At 43.7% G+C, this 22,830-nt stretch overlaps 1 protein-coding gene across 4 annotated transcripts in view; it reads left to right on the forward strand.

Annotated features, from left to right (window-relative positions):
* MID1 (midline 1) overlaps nt 1–22,830 on the forward strand; it is a 581,834-nt gene that overhangs the window by 544,559 nt on the left and 14,445 nt on the right. For all 4 annotated transcript variants that reach the window (XM_040634579.1, XM_040634592.1, XM_040634586.1 and 1 more), the window contains 3 exons: nt 2,824–2,972; nt 10,970–11,097; nt 16,155–16,298. In XM_040634579.1, the coding sequence (XP_040490513.1) occupies nt 2,824–2,972; nt 10,970–11,097; nt 16,155–16,298 (421 nt within the window). The remainder of the gene's footprint in view (nt 1–2,823; nt 2,973–10,969; nt 11,098–16,154; nt 16,299–22,830) is intronic.

A 22,830-nucleotide genomic window follows, 5' to 3' on the forward strand; every position in this document is an offset into this window, starting at 1 on the left:
GAGGGAACACAAGCAGGGGGAGTGGGAGAGGAAGAAGCAGGCTCCCAGTGTAGGAGCCCGACGTGGGGCTCGATCCCAGAACGCCGGGATCACGCCCTGAGCCGAAGGCAGACGCTTAACGGCTGTGCCACCCAGGCACCCCAAAAAAGTGTTTTCTAAGGACAAAATTAGTATTTTGCTAAATGCTCGGTGTCTGATTTAAGTGCTGTAGCAAGTAGGATAGTGTTTCCCAGAGCGTGGTTCAGATCAGGGCTGTTTGATCAGAATCACTTAAGTTGGCAAGCTTTTTCTACAAAGGGCCAGATAATAAATATTTTAGGCTTTGCCGTACAGTTTCTGTTGCAACAGCTCAGCTCTGCCCAGTGTTGTAGTGTGAAAGCAGCCGTAGATGATTCCTAAATGAATGAATGTGGCAGTGTGCCAATAAAACTTTATTTATACAGATAGGTGTGTGCTGAATATGGCTTACAGACCATAGTTGGTGAATACCTGACTTAGAGTAGTGTTTTTCTTTTTTCTTTTTTTTTTAACTGCAACCCACAGTAAAAACTAGAGAGGACATGAAATCCAGCATGCGTGCGTGCCTGCACACGCATGAAAAGTTTTTGCAAAACCTAATCTGCCCTTTGTACCAAGAATGCACTCTGCTACTTTCTTTTTTGTTTCTCCTCGCCTCTTCTCGTCTATTTAGTTTTTATTTATTTTTTATTTAAAAAAATTATTTATTTTTATTGTGTTATGTTATGCTAGTCCTGACCGAACTACTGATCCATCACGTGCAGCTCATTGCCTGTTGAAATGCTGATTTGTGCTGCTCTGCTAATGACAACTTTTGACGGAGGATTTTGGAGAGTAGGCCCAAACATCTACAGTTTCTCTTTTCAAAAGAGCCCCAGCTGATTCTTGTGCACACCATTTTGAAAAGCTCCGATCTGGTGTATCAGATGAAACTGTACACTTGAACTAAAATTAAAATTATGCCAACAATTGTTTTCTGTAAAGCGTTCCTAGGTTTTCAAGGGAGGCTCTCATTTGGGCTCGCTTCAACTCTTGTTTTTATCTTTTCCTCTTAATGCCACTTTTCATTTCCAATATCATGATAGAAGAAAAGAAAGAAGAAAATAGAGTTCAAGCACTGTTGCATCTGGAGTCTGTGGGATCACTGGTAGGCATACCAAAAGGATAAGTGTCTCTTTTGTTAGAATCGTATTAAGCGTCTTTAATTCCGTTGTATGCTTAACTATTTCATTCACTTGGTTTGTTACGGACTCTAAGTTATCTTCCTTCCTCTGATGGTTGTGTTCTAATACCTTGAATTGGACTCGGTGCCTTTCTCAGCTTTACTTCTGGATGTAACCATGTTAGACACTAAATTCAGTTCGGTGTAAAAGAAATGTTATTTCATTCGACTAATGAACACGTTAGTTAATCTGCTGCCGATGGTCACTGTAATTACAGTGAGTGAAGTCTTTTACCAGGCTTAATATCGTAGGGTGTTAGCTCCAAGGTTTTGACACTTCATTCTCTCCAAGTCCCTACTTTGAGGAATTTTTCTCACTCTTGCCCGGAATCTTGCGGCCGCTGTCTCTCAGTGAAGCATGAGTTTCCTGCAGTACGACATAGCTGGAATCAGACGTTCCTTAGAGGCCTCAAGTTCTGACATCTCCTTCCTTCCTTTTCTTCGATTAAAGTTGCATGGGGATGATAATGATGACTTGGAGAAAGAAGGAATTTCTTGGAGTTAGCAGGAATTCTGGAGGGAGCCGGAGCCAGCCTTGTCTGTAAGACAGATTAACTGGCCTCCTCCCTACCCTTTCACCCAGGGCTGTTTTCCATTCCGGAATGATCCCGAAGCCGGCCAAGACCTGTCCCAGGCTGTGTGGATGGGGCACTGGGCGCACGGCGCTTCCAATTAGCAGTCTAATTTTGACTTGGCTTCTGGCCAGACGGCTTCATCTCACAGCACATTTCAAACACCGGAGCGAATGGTCAAGTGGGTTACCGTGCACTTATCTTGGCCTACCCCTGAGGTTACGGTCAATTACATTTGAGGGTCGTTTTCAAGCAAGACAGAATCAGGAATCGGAATGGAGGTTGGAACCAAACATGCATTTTTATCCCGACTGGGAAACGCTTATCAAAATAGTTCTTAGTTATCAAGTAAGCACAAAGTGCCTGGAAATGACGTTCCCAGTGAGGGGAAATGGCCCAGCTGTGCTTTTTTTGGCTTTCTCTCATCTGCTCAACAGGAAAAATATTAATCAATGGAAAAAACGCTCTCTTTCTGTTAATTTAACACATGAGTTTTAGATCGTGTGGGAAATAGTAATACCTCATGTTTTCACATCACAATTTTATTACGTGGATTGCAGAAACCTTTTTAGAAAATGGTTCTTACTTAAGCCACACATTTGCATCTACGGGGATGTCTTAATTTTCTTGATGGCCCAGCTTAAAACCTGAGATAGAGAAAGTCCCAGTGTTCGCTGCCATCTTACAGTAATTGAGGGAATGGTGAGGGAAGAGGTCCGGTGACCCTTGTAACTTGCCATTAGGCAACACCTTTTTTCCCCATCAACAAGGAAGCAATTCACAATAAAGTATTTTCTCATAAAACAAATTAGTGACGCTTCTCCAAGGCGATCAAGAATATCCAAGCCAGGAGTCTCCTAACTGGGATTTCCATATTTCTCCGCCCACTCTTTGGACTTGTATTGAAGGACAACTTCCGTGCAGGACGATGCACACATTAGAAGGGTCCAGCTCGACGCACGTTCCCTAAGCGAGCCCACCCACCTAACCATCTCCTTGCCTCTTTTCAAGGTGATGAGGCTTCGCAAACTCGCTCAGCAGATTGCAAACTGCAAGCAGTGCATCGAGCGGTCGGCGTCCCTCATCTCCCAAGCGGAACACTCTCTGAAGGAGAATGATCATGCGCGGTTCCTGCAGACGGCTAAGAATATCACCGAGAGGTGAGTTGCGGGGGCTGCTGGGAAGTTCTCCGCGGCTGAGCTCCCGTGTCTGGGGAGTGATCAGTTGGCCTTGCCCTTGCCTTGCTTTTGTTTTCATTTTCGAGGCTGAGTACCGGGGAGAATAGAGGCTTTGAGTTGCTTTGTTCCAGCTAAAGATGCGTCCCTTTGACATGTCAAAGCCTTTTCAGTAGCGCCCTGGAGTTCAAGGCCTTTGAAACAAGAGTCCACCAGTTAGAAAGAATAAAATCAGCCTTGCTTTTGGGGGGCGGAGGCTGGGGAGAAAGCTTATGGTGGCACAAAAACAGCAATGATTGTGACTCTCAGACCTGATCTTATCGTACACTTGGTAACAAAGAGTCAAAACGAAGGCAAAAACATCAAAGGGAAGGGATTTTTTTCTTCCATCTCAGGGCTCATCTATTAAATAAAGAAAAAAACAGCAAGCGCCCAGGTGTTGTGCTCTGTTAGACCTGTTTTTATTTGGTTGGGAAGCTTCGCCTCGTCAGAAAGGTCAAAGTTGACTCATGTGGAAGAGAAAGGACCCAACAGTCAATCTCATACCTCTTTCTTTTAAAGGATCCTTTATTCTAGGGCAGGGAACATAAAGATAACATTATTCGAGCGGTCAGTTCCGCAGTGAAACCGATGGGAGTCAGTGCTCCTTCTCTCTGAAACCGATGGGAGTCAGTGCTCCTTCTCTCTGCACCTCGACTGGCGTAAACTTACGCGCCTTCGAGCTGCAAAGGCCTACAGCAGTTGTTAGCGGAGCCAAAGAAAAGCACCTCCCTCCACCTAAACGATACCTCCCGCCCCTGCCAAGTGCCCTTGACTTTTCATTCATTCTCATTTTCCGAGTCCCCTGCCCCTTCTGCAAAGCAATGATAGAATCCCATTACCGGACAGCTCGTGCATGCTGGGCCTTAACCTAGAGCAGAAGTCCACAAACTTCAGTGAAGGACCAGAGACGAAATATTTTCAGCCCTGCAGGTGCTAAGGTCTGGTTCACAACTCCTCAGCTCTGCCGGGAGAACTCCATAGTAGCCTATCCTAGCCAATACAGAAACAGACAGATGCGCCTGCCTGTGTTTCTACAGACACTTCCCCAGACAGGTATTTGGCCCTCTGGCTGTATTTTGCCAGGCCCTGGCCCAGGGGGAAAAAATCCTCACCATCTTCTGACTTGCATTTCTTCAAGGAAAGAGAAAGAAAACTAACATTGATCGAGTGCATGCTTCGTCGGCCACTGTGCTCATTGTCAAATAGCGCTTAGAGCTAGGCGTGGATACCTCTGTTTCCACTGTTCTTTCGGTTAGAGTACCGGACACTGGTTTTACAGCTCTGGTCTCGTATCGAACCAGCTTCATTGTATTATTTCTTACATTTGAGAAAAAACTCTTCGACGACTGGTTACGATACTTAATCTCTTCCAAAGCACGTGGCTCACAGCTGGTTATCATCCTGTTTATATCCTTAAAATGATCGCCTCCCTACTCTTAAGAGAAGCCAGTTTCTTTGCTCATGACTCCTAGGTTCCCAGTGTTGAATTGTCTTCGTAGCTCTTATCTGGACTATATACACTTGCTTTATGTTCCTCCTAAGGTTAAAAACTGCAAATGGCACTGATACTCTGGTGTACCCAGGACACTCTACTAGGCCCTGTTTACACTTACGTCATGGTTTCCAGCTGGGATCCAAGAGTACTTTTCTCCAGCTATAAATCGTAAAATGTCCAGATGAAATGGCTACTATGACGGCATTTCTCAGCAGTCCCTAAAAGTTTGACCAAGCAGAATATGAACAAACTCTCACCTACCGAGGAGAGAGAATGTGGCCCCGTAATAGCTAAGATAGAACATTCTGAAAGAAGACCTACCTTTGAAGTATAGCGTAAGTGCGTGAATGTCCACATGTGATCTCCCACAGATCCAGCAGTGCATAACCAGTCCCATTCACCTCTACCTGTCACAGGCCCATCTCTTCAAGAACGGAAACATGACTTTGATTTTTCTTTCTACAGATGAAACGTATACTACAGTTGACCCTAGAACAGCATGGGTTTGAACTGCTCAGGTCCACTTATACACGGGTTTTAAAAGAAATAAATACAGTACAGTACTGTAAATGTATTTTCTCAATAATATTTTCTATAATAATATTTCTTAATATGTCTAATAATATTTTCTTCTCTCTAGCTTACTTTATTGTAAGAATGCAGAGCATAATACATAAAACCTACAGAAGATGTGTTTATCACCTCTTTATGTTATCAGTAAGGCTTCTGGTTACCGGTAGGCTCTTAGTAGTTGAATTTGGGGGAGTCAAAAGTTATACACGGATTTTCCACTGGCTGGGGGTCAGCGCTCCTAATCCTCACATTGTTCAAGGGCCAGCTGTATGTTATATTCTCAAGCCTCACTAAATATATGGTTCTTAGCATAATTGTATGTGCACTTTTATAAAATCATTTTAAATAAATGAAACTATTCACTAAATCCACGTATAAGAAAATCGGCCTCCTGCTTCTGAGAAGGCTAAAGTCCATCGAGTTTGAAGACACAGTGCCTATAAACATTTGCCAAACGCCTTTGTCCCTCTGCTTCTGCGGCCCCTCTCTTCCCGTCTCTGTTGTCCATCCTCTTGCTCAATTCCTAAGCCTTTCTGTCTTTCCAGGACTGGAATGTAGTGAAAGGGCAGGGAGCTTGGACCAGGACCTGGGAAACTTGGGCTGGGATCCCAGCACTGCCACTTTTTAACTGTGATCCTTGGGGTTTATCCGTGAGCTGTTTTCTGCATAGAGTATTGGGCTCATAGGGGCACCCGGGTGGCTCAGTCAGTTAAGCATCTGATTTGGCTCACGTCACGATCTCAGGGTCCTGGGATCAAGCCCCACATCGGACTCCATGCTCAGTGGGGAGTCTGCTTCTCCCTCTCCCTCTGCCCCTCCCCCAGCTCATGCACTCGCAATCCTTCCCTCTTTCTCTCTCTCTCTCTCTCTCTCTCTCTCAAATAAATAAAATCTTAAAAAAAATAAAATAAAATTGGGCTCATAACAGCTGCCTGTGTCAGTAGTTGTAATAATATTCCTGGTGACTCCTCAGGACAGGCCTTTAGCATCATAGATACTCCGTAATGTCTGTTTGATTTAAGTTCTCATAGTTTAGTATGTCAGTACGGCCTCGCCTTGTATGTCTGTTCTGGGGCTGGTCTGTGCCTGTCTCTGTTCTTCAGTCCTTTACTTAGTAAACATTCTTCTCCAGGACGTGACTTCATAAGTCTCTGCCTCCTATTGTGTCTGCCTTGGGCTTTCTAAACCATCTTTATTCAAGGGGGGAAAGCCTGGAACAAACTTTCAATCTTGCAAAAGCCTTCCTAAAGGGAGACTTGGATGAGATTTTTCTGCGTCTTTAAATCACTTTAAGTGGATATGTTCATCTACAGGCTGAATCAAACTGCAAAAAGGTTTTCAATTCAGAAACATAAAAAAAACTTACCACCACCCAAAGAAGAGAGACCCTCAAGCTTTACCTTGTAGGAGATGCGTATGCTTTGGAATCCAGTGTCTTGCTCTATGCTAATTGCTTAGCGGTTATTGTGGTTGGCACTGGGGCTGCTCCTTTAACACTTGTGAGTCTAATTTCGCTCATACGCTCCTAGCAGGCAGAACCCCCCGCCCACCTTGTTTTCACCATTATAGCCGCAGCACGTAGCGAACGGCCTGACCTGAGTGAATGAGTGAACAAATTATAAAACAGGTCGATTATTCCTACCTAATATGGTTTTTCTAGGGACAGAATGAAATAGTATAATAAAACTATTAGTCCAGGAGCGCCTGGGTGGCTCAGTCGTTAAGCGTCTGCCTTCGGCTCAGGGCATGATCCTGGAGTCCTGGGATCGAGCCCCACATCGGGCTCCTCCGCTGGGAGCCTGCTTCTTCTTCTCCCACTCCCCCTGCTTGTGTTCCCTCTCTCGCTGGCTGTCTCTCTCTGTCAAATAAATAAATAAATAAATAAATAAAATCTTAAAAAAAAAAAAAACTATTAGTCCGGTTCCTGTCCCAAGGTGATCAAGCAACAAATGCTAATTCCCTTCCTTCCCACTTACTAAATTGATGCAAATGGATTGTATAGCATACTTTGTTCTCAAGCCACACTAATATATAGGTCTTCCGTATGATTGTGTGGGTATCTTTACAAAATTACATTAAGTAAGCAAAACTCTTCACTAAATTGAAGCCTAAGAAAGTTGGTCTACTGCTTATGAGAAACCTGAAATTAAAATCACTTTAAGCAGCAAGTTATCAAGAGGATGGTAAAACGAAACTTCCCTCCAAACAGTACCCGTTTTTCAGAGCTCCTAGGAGGGTGTCGGACTCCTCTCTCCTTCAACACCATAGGCAGCTCAAGGATCCGTCAGACTTACCCAGAATATGAAGCCAAGAGCTCCAGTTGTTAACACTGGAAAGATGTCACTTGATTTTAAGAATTCAGGCACATATGATGAGTGGTTTTTGAAGTGTGTTCTGGTGGGGTATTAATTGGTATTAAAACAACAACAAAGTTTCAGAGCCAAATGCATTTGAGAAATCCTGAGCAGACCAAAGCAAACCACGTTTTGTTGCTGCAAGACCTCACTGGGTTTTACCACAGTGATTTGCCCACTTGCCCAAGAGAGACCCATTTAAGTGCCATTGTCAGGGGTGGGTCATAGGGCGTGATTTTAGGCAGGAAGGATAGAGCATCTTCCCCTGGCATTGACAGTGTGACAGAAAGCCTGTGTGAGCCGCGTAACTCCAGACACATCCACCTTCTGGAAAACTGGCCCCATGTGGCCCTAGCAAACTCATGGAGATTAGGAGCTTCGAAGTCAAAATAGAAACAGGAAGTAATGTGCAGGCCACCCCCTCAAGCATCAAGATAGGACACAATATCCTAATTTGCCTCAATATGACAAGAGCTTAACACACACTCGCAAGCGTGTGCACACATGCACATATACGTGTATACACACACACACACACACACAACTATGAAAGCACAGAATTGCGAAAGTGGCATAAGACTGATGGCCCTACTGGATTTTGGCAACTCATCTGAAAGGCCAGAAGATGGGCAACAAGGATTTGGGGAGTAAAAACATGGCCTAAAATGTTGAATTTGGCAGATCTCCCCTTGCCTGTCACTCCAATTATGAACTTGAAATTGTAGCCAAAGATAAATATCTTTCCTTCCATCAAAAAACTGTGTAGGTGTTAAAAGCTGCGGTAATCTACACAGACTCTTGCTGTCAGTCTTTGCCTCCCAGGCTTAGGGACTCTCAGCCTTTCCGTTCCCACTCCACAAAGTTCCCACCAGCAAGATGGCAGGCATTTTTTTTTTTTTTTTTTTTAACACTGTCACTTGCCTGAAGCGTGTTTTAGTTAACTGTGGACCACAGAACCAGGAGAAACTTGGGAGTGAAATCTGTTTTGGGTGAGCGCGAGCAAAGAAATGCGATAGAAAGACGCTCGTTTCTTAATAGCTCGGTGCAGTTTTCCCTGCTGGACATCAAGAAACATTCTAATTGGGGTTTTGCTTTGAAATTCTTATCTGAGGAGTGCACATGGCACTATAGCGTTTCTTTTAACTTTTCTGCATGGACGCAAATATTTCGGGCTCTTCAGGACATGTAGACGTGCTTTAAGAGCTTCGTATATATTTGTTGAGTGATCCCGGGATCGCTCTGAGTTTTGAGGAGTTTTTGTGCTTATGGGTCATAGGAAAGCATTTTTTAAGTACAGTTTGACTCTCTGTGAAAAATGCCTAGCAACCATCCCTTTATCCGCTAGTCTGAATTAGCAGGTGTTCGTCACAATGATTAGCCCATTCCCCTTGGGTGCGCTCATTAGCCCACAAAATCGCACAGCTCTGCTAGTCACTGTTTCTTGGTGAAAGAGTTAAGTGGTGAATTTAGATTCTCCCCCCTCATTCAAACACTTGAAACTTTTCTTTCCAGAGTTTATGCCTCTTCAAACTTTTCATCCATGGATGCCGATATCATCCCAGTTATTACACTGTTCATTATCCCGTCTACTTCCCTCCCTAGACAGAACTGAAAACGTGCCAGAAGTACAATTATAGAAACGGGCGCGTTTCTAAGGATTTTGAGCACTTCACAGGTATAACTTATACTGAGGTAAAATCCAGAGAACATAAAATTAACCGTTTTAATGTGTGCAGTTCGGTGGCATTTAGTACAGTCACAGTGTTGTGCAATTACTACCTGTATCGAGTTCCGCAATCTTTTTGTTATCCCCCGAAAAACTCCATACCCATTATGTAGTCATCGTCCCTTGCCCCGCCATCCCCCCAGCCCCTGGCAACCACTAATCTGCTGTTTGTATGAATTCGCCTATTCCGATCATTCATACAAATGTATCATACAATACGTGGCCTTCTGTGTCGGGTTTCTTTCACTTAGCACAACGCTTTCAAGGTTCACCCGCATTGCTGTGTGCATTAGTACTTCACTCCTTTTTATGGATGAATAATATTCCATCGTATGGATAGATCCACAAGTGTAATTTTTATAGCCAAAATACGTTATCTTTATAAAATACAAAATTGTAAGGGCCATTAAGAGACAACAAGAGGAGAAAAATCTCCTTAGGTGACCACGTTGAAATTTTTCTAGATTAAATGGAAGAGTATAGATCTAGAATTCTCGTCCTGGCTGCTGCCAGCTAGCTTTGTGAGCTTGTATAAATGAGCGTCAATACTCTTAATTAGAAAATAAGTAACTAGGGGCGCCTGGGTGGCTCAGTTGGTTAAGTGTCTGCCTTCGGCTCAGGTCATGATCCCACAGTCCTGGGATCGAGCCCCACATCAGGCTCCTTGCTCAGTGGGGAGACTGCTTCTCCCTCTCCGTGCTGCTCCCCCTGCTTGTGCTCTCTCTCTGTCAAATAAATAAAATCTTAAAAAAAAAGAAAGAAAAGAAAGTAACTAGAGTTAGAGCTGAACCATTTCAGAGTGTTGCTTTGCTCACAAATTCCCAGCCCTACTCAGTACCCTACACATAGTCGGTCCTTGGTGGTGTTTACCGAACTTCATGAAATACCCAGATCATATGCTCGCACGTGGTTTATGTCATGCCACAATTGTATCGTTTTTAAGGGATCACTTGCATTTTTAATTAGTCAAAAAGTCCTATTAGTAACTGACCTTTGCAAATCAACTTGAGAGCTTAACACACACGTAGCAGGAAATTCTCTCATAGCAGAAGAGTCATATGTACCAATACGTTGCTTTATGGTTTGTAAATGAGAACTCTTAACTAGCAACCGTAAACGAAGAGGGAAGATGGTGCATCCATTGGAGGAATTTGTGAGAAAGCTCATGAATATTTTCCATGGCATCTGCTGGGAATATGGTGCACAAAAAAAGGAATACAGGGAGAACGAAACGAGCCAGACAAAAACTCCTTTTTTAATGTTTATTTTAGAGAGAGGCTAGTCATTGATTAAACTAATCCAATATCTGCAAACATTCTTTTTTAATCTTCACTTTGCCTTTTCTGCAGTTTGAAATTTTGGAGCCTCCTCTTTGAAGTGGAGCAGGGTCGAGTCTGAAAGGAACAAAGTTTCGCAGACAGATGTGTGAAGAAACGCCTGGAGCTATGTGCTTCTCGCTGGGGTTAGATGTGAAGGGGCCGGGCTGTTAAATACACAGCAACATGAAATATGAATATTCTTTCACCTCCATGGGGAGTTTTTTTCCAACAGTATAAAGGATGGGGGGGGAGCCATTCTACTGTTTCCCCGATTCTTTTGCCTCGTCTTTAAGCTCACGTCCGTGTGCATTGTGTTGCTGTGTCATGCCGTTCCAAGGTTTTTCTTAAGGCTCACGTGCAAAAACAGCACTATTTAAAATGATGCTTCTTTTCCTTTTATTTTTTTCATTCCTGTGCAGTGATGGTGAAAGGCATCTTGACATTTCTAAAAAGTTGTTTTGTTTAAATTACAGAGTCTCCATGGCAACTGCATCATCCCAGGTTCTAATTCCTGAAATCAACCTCAATGACACATTCGACACCTTTGCCTTAGACTTTTCCAGAGAGAAGAAGTTGCTAGAATGTCTGGATTACCTTACAGGTATTGTCTTGTGTGTGTGTGTGTGTGTGTACGCGTGCACGTGCATGCGCACTGTAATATTGTGTACATTCAGTGATACACATACTTTGCCACCACGTCGATTCCCTAAAACCCAGAGGTGTGCGCTTCTGATTTAGGAATGGAGTCTAATATTCCCATAAATGATTTCTGGCATGCTTTTTTTGCCCTCTCCCAAAACAACACGGTCCGAGACCAAATTGGGGACAGAGGAAAAAGGAGAATCTCAATAATTAAAAACATACTTCCCACCATTTTCCCTCCCTCCCTGAGTGTGGCAGCCACAAATAATCGCTCCGTTGGCCATCGGAGACGTACATAAGGAGCGTGGCTGTTTTCCACTTCATCTCAGCAAGGCATCTGACTCTCACAGTGTCTTGGCAGGGAAAAAATTGGCAGCTAACTCTTGATTGGGTGTCTACCCTGTTTCAGCTCTTTGTGTCTGAGATCTTGTGTCATCTTCACACCATCAAACTGAGGTAGCATGTTATAATCCTCATTTTGCAGATGACGGAGGTCACCCATCTTGCTGGAGGTCAGGTAGCTAGCAAGTGGTGGAATTAGGATTTGACTTGGGTCCGTACGGACTCCGAAGACCTCTTGCTCTTTCTAGTAAAAGACCGCATTTCATCTTGGCAAAAGGTCACCATGGCAAACGTTCCAAAAATCACATGTGAATTCCTGGTGCCGTGTTTCTGATAGGCATTTTTTTGGGTCAAGCTTACAAAACAAAAGGAATGGCAATAAAAGAAAACCTCAGGCTACTCCTGTTTCTAACCACGCTTCCAAATTTTTCTTTGCTGTCAACCTCGAGAGTGAGAATTGAAATCATTCGCTGGTAGAATGCGGACTGTTTAGACGACCTTTATTTGTGTTAGCCAAAACCACCGGTGCCGATGACTTCAGGAAGGCTCTGTATATACAGTGAAGCCAGATGTGCACCGAACTGAGGACACACAGCCTTCGAGAGACCACATCCCTAACTTAGCATGGCATCAGCTTCCCCACTCCAATTCTGTGTGTGTGTGTGTGTGTGTGTGTGTGTGTGTTTGAGTGTGTTTGAGGGGGAGTGGTTGGAAAAGATGGAGCAGGAGAAAGGGAACATTGTGCGATATTTGTTTTTACAGTCTGTGGATCAAAAGCGAGGAGTTTTATATCCAAGGGGCATTATACCCAGATAGGTTTTTTCTTTGCAAGAAGCCGAGGTGCTGTTTTTAGCCTTTCTGCATTTGCAAGGGAAGCGGCCATCCCACAACTTCTTATCTTATGTCATTCTTTCAAACCATACCACTCCTATTAAGGAAGAAAGAAGTTGACTCCAAAATGCAATTGCAGCAAGGAGCCAAACTTGGTTTCAAATACTTCTTACTAGACCACCCTCCTATTTTAAGCTTTTAACTCTGACATCTGTCTAAACTCACACTACCGCATAGAACCTTCCACAATGATAGAAACATTCTGTATCTGCACTGTCCATTATGGTAGCTGCTGACAGCATAGGGCTGTCAGAAACTTGAAATGTACACGGTGAGTCTTTACTTTCATTTAACTTTAATTAAACATAATTGAAATATAAAACGCTTGTGGCTGCTGTATTAGCTCAGATCTAGGCTTTCTCTGGCTCAGCGGTTTCTCATGATGGCAGCCTATGAAAAATCTCTTTTTTTCCTTATACCGTTTGGGATTGAGTATGATTGCAACAACAGAAAGTCCAGTTAGCAGTGACTAAACCCATCAAGGGGTGTTCACGTCCTGCAAACCCGAGCACGGAGGTGTGTGGTCCAGGCCTGCGCAGCGGCTCAGTGATGACCTCAGACCCCAGGCTCTTGCTCTTTTTCTACTCTGCCATCCTCGCTGTGTTGCCTTTTTGCCACATGATCACAGCACAGCTGCCCCGCCTCCATACATCGTGCTCAAGTTACAGGTAAAAAGAGAGGGATGCAAGGGAAATGGGGACAAAAATCTGTCTTTGTTTATTAGGAAAACAAAAAGCTTGCTCAGAAGACCCATCTGGCAAACTCCCACTTGTGTCTTGTGGGCCAGATCCACGTCACAAGGTCATGCCCAAGGACAAAGAGGACTGAAAAACTGTTGGGCCAGGCACATGGAACTTTCTGCACAAGATCAGTGTCTTGTTGACCTGAGTGTGTCCTCCCCATTTCCCAATAGCCGTCTGATGGTGTTCCAGCGGGCATACATTCATGGGCCACGTCTCCATGCGAATGCCAAGGCAGTGATTAAAGGGGAAAGTGTGAAAGTAGTTCGCACTGACTAGGACCGTGTACACCATATATCATCCTGATGGCTGTTTATGCCAAGCTAGCACCACATGGGGTACCTGCCATTATGCCTTCTTAACTGTCGAACCTCAAATACAAATCTGGCCCATTTCTAGACATAACATCGATCCCGGCCATAACATATGATGCTTGGCTGATATTGCCAAGTCCAAATAGTTTATCAGACATTTGTAAGCAGGAAATGAAGTGTTTGTGGAGTATTAGCGCACCATTTCTCATGTCCTGTTTATGACAGAGGCAAGAAAATAGCAGTTCTGCTACCAATTCCATGAATATTGAAATTGGCAGCATGCTGCTACTCTCATTTACGGTAAATTGGATATTGACTTTTCAGGACAAACCCATTGGGTTTATAATCAAAACAGGGTTAGCCTGCGTGGCTGTGAAAACAAGATTTTTTTTTTTCCCTGTGACATGCCTCTAAGTGGTATGTCAAGTTAATAACCCAGAGAGGTGACATTTCCTCCCCGATCACAGCTACTGCCATGTGTCTCACAGCTACTTGCTTATTTTGAACATAAGTTTGCTTTCTATTTAATCATATATTGCAATGCAGAAAGGACAAAATCTTTCTACAGTGGTTGATGGAAAAGTAATTCAATGCACTATTTAGATTATGGGAGAATAAGCATTTCTCCACCACTCCCCGCCGGGGGATCGCACAGCAGCAGGGACCACACAGACAATCATAAGCATGTTTTATGGTGCAGCTGGGTCTCCCTCACTGAATGCGTCTCTGGCTTGGTGTCGCTGATTCATGCACATCAAGTCATAGCACATGACACTAAATCTTGCATGTGGATACTTCAGGAGACAGATGTATAAATACATATTCCAGAAAGAATGCTTTGGGGGCTCTATAGAGCCTTTCTGTCTTAATACGCGACTTAGCGCGGTGCCTGCCCACGTTGTGTAAGTGCGCGGTAATGTTCGTGGAATTCTCTAAGCAAGAGGCAAAGCTGGTCTAATCAACTTTATACAACAAGCATAAAAGTAACTTGCTGTGTACGCTGTTTGTCCTGGACATCTCTTCAGGGGACAAAATGAAGAAGCCTAAAACAATTCGAGTTTTCAATTTACCGTTTTTTATAAACTCTTCTCCTTCTTTGGGCTTGTTTAGGACTCCTCAGTCCTAATCGAAGTTTAGAGCAGGAAAGAACTCTGCAGTAGTGTGAACAGAGGTTGCTACAAATCTATAGAATGCAGATATGTTTCTCCTTTTGAAGTTAGGCCCTAGTATAAAGAAGAGTGGAAATAAAGGCCTGGATCGATTCTCTAAACCAGGAGTTGGCAAACTTTGACTATAAAGGGCCAGATGGTAAATATTTTAGGCTTTGCAGGACATATGGTCCCAACTACTCAACTCCGCTAGTGCACAAAAGCAGCCACAGACAATACATAAATGAATGAGCCTGGCTGTGTTCCAATAAAACTTTATTTACAAAAACAGGCAGTGGGCCAGATTTGGCCCATAGCCATAGTTTGCCAACCCCTGCTCTAAAATATTATTGCCAGTGCAAAGCACTCACTGCCTAGTCTTTTTCTTGCTCTCAAACTCTTCTCATAAAACCAGTTACTGAAATCAAGCCGGTAGATTTTAAGTCAACTTCATTTTTTTTTTAAAGATTTTATTTATTTATGTGACAGAGAGACAGCCAGCGAGAGAGGGAACAGAGCAGGTGAGTGAGAGAGGAAGAAGCAGGCTCCTAGCAGAGGAGCCCGATGTGGGACTCGATCCCGGAACACCGGGATCACGCCCTGAGCCGAAGGCAGACGCTTTAACGACTGCGCTACCCAGGCGCCCCAGATTTTAAGTCAACTTCAGATCATTATTTTGGTAGGATTTAGACTTCTCTACTCCAGACTCTGTTCAAGACATAAAACGGCAGCCTTCTCCAGTGAAAAAGTTAACCAAATGCCAAGGAGCCATGTTTGCTTTGGGGAAGGAAACATGTACTTCTTAGATATGATTGATTGTTAATTGTGTTCTTCTTAAAATATCGCCTATAAATTGAAAATGAGAAGAAAATAGGGCCACACTAATAAGATTTTTTAAAAAAGGCATCAAAACATCTAATGAAAGAAGATTTTCAAACAATTATTTGTCTGGTTTGATATAGGATAACAAACATTGATATTTTTCCAGTTGGGTGTATGAATATAAAAACACGTGACCTCACAAAGCTCAGAGGCTGGCAAACTTTGGCTCATAGGCCAAATCTAGCCCTCACCCGTTTTTGTAATAAAGTTTTACTGGAACCTGCCCACATCCATTTGAGTGTGACTTGCCCAGGGCTGCCTTCACAGTGCAGCAGAGCTGGGTAGGTACAAAAGAGACCGTATGGCCCGCAAAGCCTAAAATATTTACCACCTCACCCTTTACTGGAAAAGTTTACCATCTCCCCAGTGTGGATGAAATCACAAAAGTTCATCTTGTTTACTTTTTGTTTAATATTTTTTTTTCATGGATAAGGGTATTATTTGCTTAACCTCCTAAACATACTTTCACGATAAATAGAGATAAGTCCCTACTGGCTGGCAGAAGTCATACTACCTTTTAACAATCACAGCAGCAACCAGCCAACCAAACGCTCGTTCTTTGGACTGGGGTCACCGTCTCTGGGATAGTGGGCCCAACGGACCTATTTAGAAAGGCCTGCTTTGACTGTACACATCTCCTCTGAAACGTATCCCAGAGGAGCCTGCTTCTCCACTGACAAGCATTCTTGATCCCCACAGCTCCCAACCCTCCCACGATTAGAGAAGAGCTCTGCACAGCTTCCTATGATACCATCACCGTCCACTGGACCTCCGATGATGAATTCAGTGTGGTTTCCTATGAGCTCCAGTACACCATATTCACCGGACAAGCCAACGTTGTTAGTGAGTATCGCACCCCCTGTCGATTTCTCTGTTTGGTGACTGTTTTCAGTTAGATCGCATTTCTAAATTGAAGTGTCAAGGGAAGACGAGGAAGGAAAGAATACACAGTATGTATTGGCTGCGTTTCCTAACCAAGAAGATGATAGCATTCACTTGTACTATACTAGCAAAAATAGCTGGCCAAAGAGTGATGAACATTAGCGATCTCTAGCAAACCACAAGCATGAGTCTTACAAGCATACGGCTAAGAGAAAGAAGCAGGAAACAAGAATACATGTGGTATGAATCTATTTATACATTCATAATTTAAAGATAAAGAAGAAAACTATGTTGTGGGGCGCCTGGGTGGCTCAGTCGGTTAGGTGTCCGACTCTTGATTTTGGCTCAGGTCATGATCTCAGCGTCATGAGATCGAGCCCCACGACGAGCTCCACGCTCGGCGGAGAGTCTGCTTGAGATTCTTTCTCCTTCTGCCCCTCCCCTCCCCTCGCACATGCACATGTGCACTCTCTCTCTCTCTCAAATAACTAAATCTTTAAAAAAAGAAACTATTTTGTTTAGAGATGCATACATAGGTATAAAAACTATAAATAAAAGCAAAGATGATTGTTACTTCCGGGATGGGAGGGGAGTGGCCCCATTGGGAAGCAATATATGGGGGCTCATGGGGTTAACTACTCTCCGGGTGGGAGTTACATGGTTTAGTCATTATATCATACATTTAGTGTTATGTGCTTTTCTGAGTGTTATTTCAGAATGTAAAAAAAGAATTTACTAAAATGGGTAGCCAAGCAATGCCAAATACCACATCCCATTGGGAGGAGAGCAGGCGCAGCATTTGAAATGTTAGTCATTGGCCCCCACCTGGGAAGAATTTCAGACCCGATGTGAAACACAGAGAGGCCCTTCTTTCACTGGGGCCCATGAGATATTCGGTATCAGAGACAATTTGATGATCTCAGATAGCCCCAGTTGCTGGCCAAAGAGGTGATAACAAAGGACTCTCTCCTCTGTACCCCCCCAGTTATTCAAATTGAGTTGAGTAAATGGGAAAGGACCAGAAGAAGTGGCTTTTCAGGGGAGCAAGTTTGAAACTTCTTTAGCAAATTGAAATAGAACATGTCAAAGTAGAATAGAATAGAGTAGAGTAGAGTAGAGTAGAGTAGAATAGAATAGCAGTCACTTTTCAACAAAGAAATGTTTTGAATAAATCCGTATCAACTGAATGTGCTTTTATTATGTACACCTGTTCTCCCTTAACCACACCATTCTTTCCTAGCACAAGTAATTCTGAGGCACGTGATGCTTAAAAAAGAAATTAGATTTAGGATTAATTGAAAGAGCGATGCGTGAAGACCCCCGCCTCCGAGTCAATGAAGTATTTCTGGCTCATACCAACAAAGGGACCCCCAGCTGCCTTAGTCCTCATTTCCCAGGCTTCCCTCCTTGACCCTCGGACCTTCCACTCCTTAATTGGCCTGCTTTGGAAGCTTTTATTAAAATCTCACCATTTTCCAAGAACGTGTAAGGGGGGAAAAGTCACGAAATGTTGCGAACCCCTGTGGCCGGCTGCCTGAGTAAGAGGGCAGAAGTGGGGGGTGTAACAAAAACGTCTCGGGGGAGGTGATGGTTTAACTAAGTTTTGAAAGAGAGTGGGTACATATCAGCGAGTTAAGGGGATGCCAGGCAGCCACATCATCGGGGGCCAACCTGTGGAGACAGAGAATGGCAAGGCATTTTCTGAGACATCCCCTACTAAAGCCTGGCTAGAGAATTGAGTGGGGAAGGGGAGATGGTGGGAGATGAAGACAGAAATAGAACCAGGACTCAAACCCATATAGGTCTGGTTCCAGAAAGCGCATGTTCTTAATCATCAGTCTCTTAATCCTAACCCACAGTAAAGACCTAGACCACAGAGGGCCACTTGGGCCACACGGTGTAGGATTTTTCCCTGTGGGCTTGGGCGGCCCGCAGAGCAGCAGTGCCATCAGATGTATGGTTAGAAGCCCCCTCAGGCAGTGTTGTGGAGGATGGAGTGGAACAGGGCAAAACTAGAAGCAGAGACATGAACTTGGAGGTTCGTAGTAATTCGAGGAGGCAGAGATGGCCGGGACCTGCCAATGGTACTAGCACCAAAGAAGGCAAGGAGAAGATAATTCCAGAAAGACTTCTCCACCTCTGACCCATAGCCCCGGGAAACACCATTACTATCTTCAACTATTTGAAGTGCTTTTAGGGGCAGGTCTAAGGGTTTGGCGTCATTTTGCTCTCCTTTCCGGAGTTTGGATTCTTCTGGTTTTGCTCCTCATCCCTAGTTCTACATGCCCCGCCACAAATCATGAAGAAATATTAATTTCCCTAGTATCTTTCTTGTTAGTAATAATGCACTAACACTACGTAATAATATATAAAATGTCTACAGTGATAATTGGATGTTTTCCAATATGGCAGCCACCCTGGTTCCAGAGTTACCCACTGCAGCAGCTCCAGCTCACACACATCTTTCCTGGGGTAGTCTGTTAATACACAAAGATGAACATACACTCACACAAACCCAGAAATTCATTTTTTAGGATCACAAAAGGTAGCATGCCAAACACAGTTCTTTACCTTGCTTTTTTCAGCCAGAATAATCTTTCTTTTGATTAACTCAGGAACACCTGATCAGGGACCTTAAGTACATTTGCAAACTCCCTTCACCTTTGCCATATGATGTACCACCAAGGAGTGAGAGCGATGACAGGACTTTTGTCCTTTGCCATATTCTGTTGGTTACAAGCAGGTCACAGGTCCTGCCTACACTCAAGGAGGACATATTACACAAAGTCACGAACAGTATGGAGTGGAAATCATGGGGGCTACTCAAGGGCGTGTCCGCCATAGATGGTTATGTATTTCCTGAAGTGTCTTGAATCAAATTTTTATGGGCATTTGGACAGTGCATAGAGCCTTGGCCTGGACTGGCAGGCCCTTGTGTCAGTTGGCTTTGGCTGAAGAGCCAACAACCAGATAACCCAAGTAGCATATAACAATAAGCATGTATTGCCTGTGTGTCTGCAGTCAGGTGGGGGTCTGCTGGTCCCGCTGACCTTGGTGAGGCTCCGTCACGGTCAGGCTGTGGACTGGGGCTGCTGGCTGCTGCATGGCTCCCTCCTGCAGTCCTGCGCGGGCACGTTCTCCTGGTGAGCTCAGCGCACGACTGTTAAGGACAGGCCCACTTGCACACGGGCTTTGCAAGCCCCTGTCTTTGTCCTGTTAGCTGATACGCCAGAGGCCAAAGCAAGTCCCACAGGCGAGCCCAGAGTCAGAATACGAGGGCCTGCGAGGCTCCAGGGCTAAGAGTATAGATAGGCGAGGAGCGAGGACGTGGAGCTGGAAGGCGATCCGCTGGAGAACCCTGACTCATTCCCGTGCTTCCTTCCATCCCCCCAAAGAAGAGAAGAGATCTAGTGCCTGAAACTTAGGGTTTCTCAGGTAGCTAAGCTGGGACTGACTTGGCTTCCGTGCCGTTGGCATGAAAAATAATACCAAAACAAGACAAATGAATCGACGGGAAAAGGCCGTGCCTACAGAAGTCCGCCGGCAGTGACACTCCTGAATTCAGAGCTCTAAACTCGGTGATTCCAGAGATGGCGTTTTGTTCCCCAAAAGCAGTTGCCACAAGAAAATAAAGGGGAATGACTTCATGAAGATGACAGACCTTACTTATTTCATGCATGTCAAAAAGGCCGTTGCTCCCAGGACGGATGGAGATCAGGGAAACTGCAGGTGCCCATCCGACTGGGGTACTCTCATCAGCTTGTTAGTACTAACCGAGAGCTGTTTGTCTCTTTAACTCCCATTAAACCAGTATAGTAAAGTCCTGAGGCCTACAGGATCAAGTCCTAACGATGAAAGAATAAACGTAGATAAAAGGGCAATTGAGATGCAAAGATCTTCTAATTATTTTCTTCTTAACTATTTCACGTATTTCTAGTGGCCGAGAGAGACCTGGATTTGAATCCCAACTGTGGAGCTCACTAGCTCCATAATTTGGGACAAATTATTTGACATCCTCTAAATCTGTTTCCTCGTCTGTAAGAAGAGGTAATGTTTTAACTTCACATGGTTGAGGTAATGAAAGTATAGGTCTGAGCCCTGTGCTTGCCACAGTGCTAGCATGGAGGTATCCAAGGTTATGATTCCTACAAAGATAGGACTACACTCACCCGTCATCGCATTTTTTTAAAAAGCTGTTGTTTTGGGTCCTTGGATAAAGGTCAGTCGTGAAATTAGCCAAGGTTAATCTACACGATGGCATTTTACACAATCTTCATGTGCGAGGCCGTCCCTGAATGTTGTGTGTTCATCTGTCTTACCACCTGGAGGAATATCCTTTGCGGATGTTGTTACATTGCATGACAAGAGCTAATAGTAAAACTGTACCAAAAATTAGAAGACAAAATGCCCCAAAACTGGCCTGTAGGTCACGGTTCCTTCACTTGTCATAGTAAATTCTAGTTAATTGCCCACAACTGACTTCAGTGAAGGAGAATTAGATAATATCTGTGAAGCTTTTAATCTTATAAAAAGGCTCTCCCTAATCAAATTCATATATTCAAATGCAAAATTAATGACTATCAATTTTTTATTATGCACTTTTATTAACGGAATTATGCCTACCAATGTTAATGAATTGCTTATTAATAAGTAGATATGTATTTAATCTTACAACGTTTTTCATGTTTTTTCTAAAACTGCTTTCAGCGCACCATTTAAAATCCTAAATGGGGCCTTTTCCCAGCAGCCTATTTTTATTATTAGCAAAAGTCCAAAGATGCGTTTCTCCAGGTCTCCACGGCGAGGTAGTTATCTGTATTTAATTAATTTTAGTCATTTTGAAAACATTCATGAGCGTTATTAAACAGATACTGTTTTTACAGAGAAGAAGGAAAAGAATGTTCACTTCTGTCCGATCTGCTAGAAGAAACAAAGGATGTTTGCAGCCACATGCCGCCTCTCTGAAGGGTGTCCGTGTTGCGTAATGTTTTATACATAATGTTTTACTGCGAGATGACAGTTGCTATACAAGGCTCTGAAATCCCCAATGTAATTAGGATCTTGTAATGAGCGGCATTATGTAGGGAGATGCCTCTGACCCATTGTGAATGAGAACAAAATGTATAAAATTGAAAAACTCAATTAAGTTCCATTATGAACTAATTATCTCCCAAGTTCCATTGTTGTTTTAATACTCGAAGCTGAATTAGAGAAGGTGGGTGTCGGCATACCCTCAAAGATGATTGAAAACGAATTTGGAGAAAAGTGAAGTTCCAGTCCAGGATGGTTACATGGGTGTTTCATAAAGAGATGCATAAAACCTGGTCAATGGCCCCAACACAGTAGGGTATCAAGGCAGAGAGGCCTGGCACTTGGCACCATATGCGAGACGTTATGAGGTGCTGGCCCTGGACCAACACTAGCAGTGCAGTAACGGTGTGTTCGGAGACACTTACTCCAGCCCCCGGAAGAAAATGGTCAATGTTGCTTTCTTGGCATTTTTAATCAACTTCTCAATTACTATCCTGGCAATAATAATAACAGAAAGGTAAGCCGCCACAGAAATAGCGTTCGTGAGAGCAGATTGGCCCAGTGTAAAGCTATCCAATCAAATTTTACTACTCCATGAACATTTTTGTTCTTTAATGTTTGAGGGAAAAAAAAATAGCGACCTCTTCAAAATAATCAAGATGGTCAGGGTCCCTTTTCTGTTTGGAAAAGGGTTCTGAAACCTTAAATCTTTTTTGTTGGGTTAAGGCTTTGGATTATAGGCCAAGTTGCTGTTTGTAGCAATTTTAGACATCTGCTTTATGATGTCGCTGAAAGCATTCCCCCACCACATTAAGCCCAGCTTTTCGGCTGTACAGTGATGTAAAGTTTATTGAAACATTTTTACATTTGCTTTCTTTGACCACAATAGTCATTTTACTGTAACATATGCAATTAAACGGGAACAGTGTAAATGCAGTGACATTGATAGGATTCTCATTTGATTCTACTGAATGCCGCTCCTGTTTTCATTCGTGCTTGACTGCTGTTGACAAAGGTCTAGGAATACGAGTGGATTATCCGAGGCAATTGAAAACCTCATTGTTTTTGTTTTATTGCTGTTGTAAGATCATGATTAAATATCTAAAGTGAATCGCAGCCTTCTTGGGGCCCAGAGCTCCGAGTTCACAATGACCCTTCTTTGGTTGGATCCAAATCTATGGTTTGGCCATGGCACTATCTAGAAGCATTGAGCTTATTACAGCTACAGTCAAGGAAAAGGTAAGGTGAAAAAGTAGCAAAAGGGAAATGTAATGAGGAGAGTCCCGTGTTACTGGACCACTGGTGGATGTTTTCCTGGGTCTTAGACGAGTGAGAATGGGTAGGAGAACAGAGGGCTAAGAGTTGGGAGAAAATTGGGGGTGGGGGGGTGGGGGTGGATGGTGCTTCAGTCCTTCTGCTCCGTCTCCAACATGAGCACGCACACATTCAACCCCTTCCGTGA

Source organism: Ursus maritimus (assembly GCF_017311325.1).
Source record: "Ursus maritimus isolate PB19 chromosome X unlocalized genomic scaffold, ASM1731132v1 scaffold_X1, whole genome shotgun sequence".
Taxonomy (NCBI): Eukaryota; Metazoa; Chordata; class Mammalia; order Carnivora; family Ursidae; genus Ursus; species Ursus maritimus.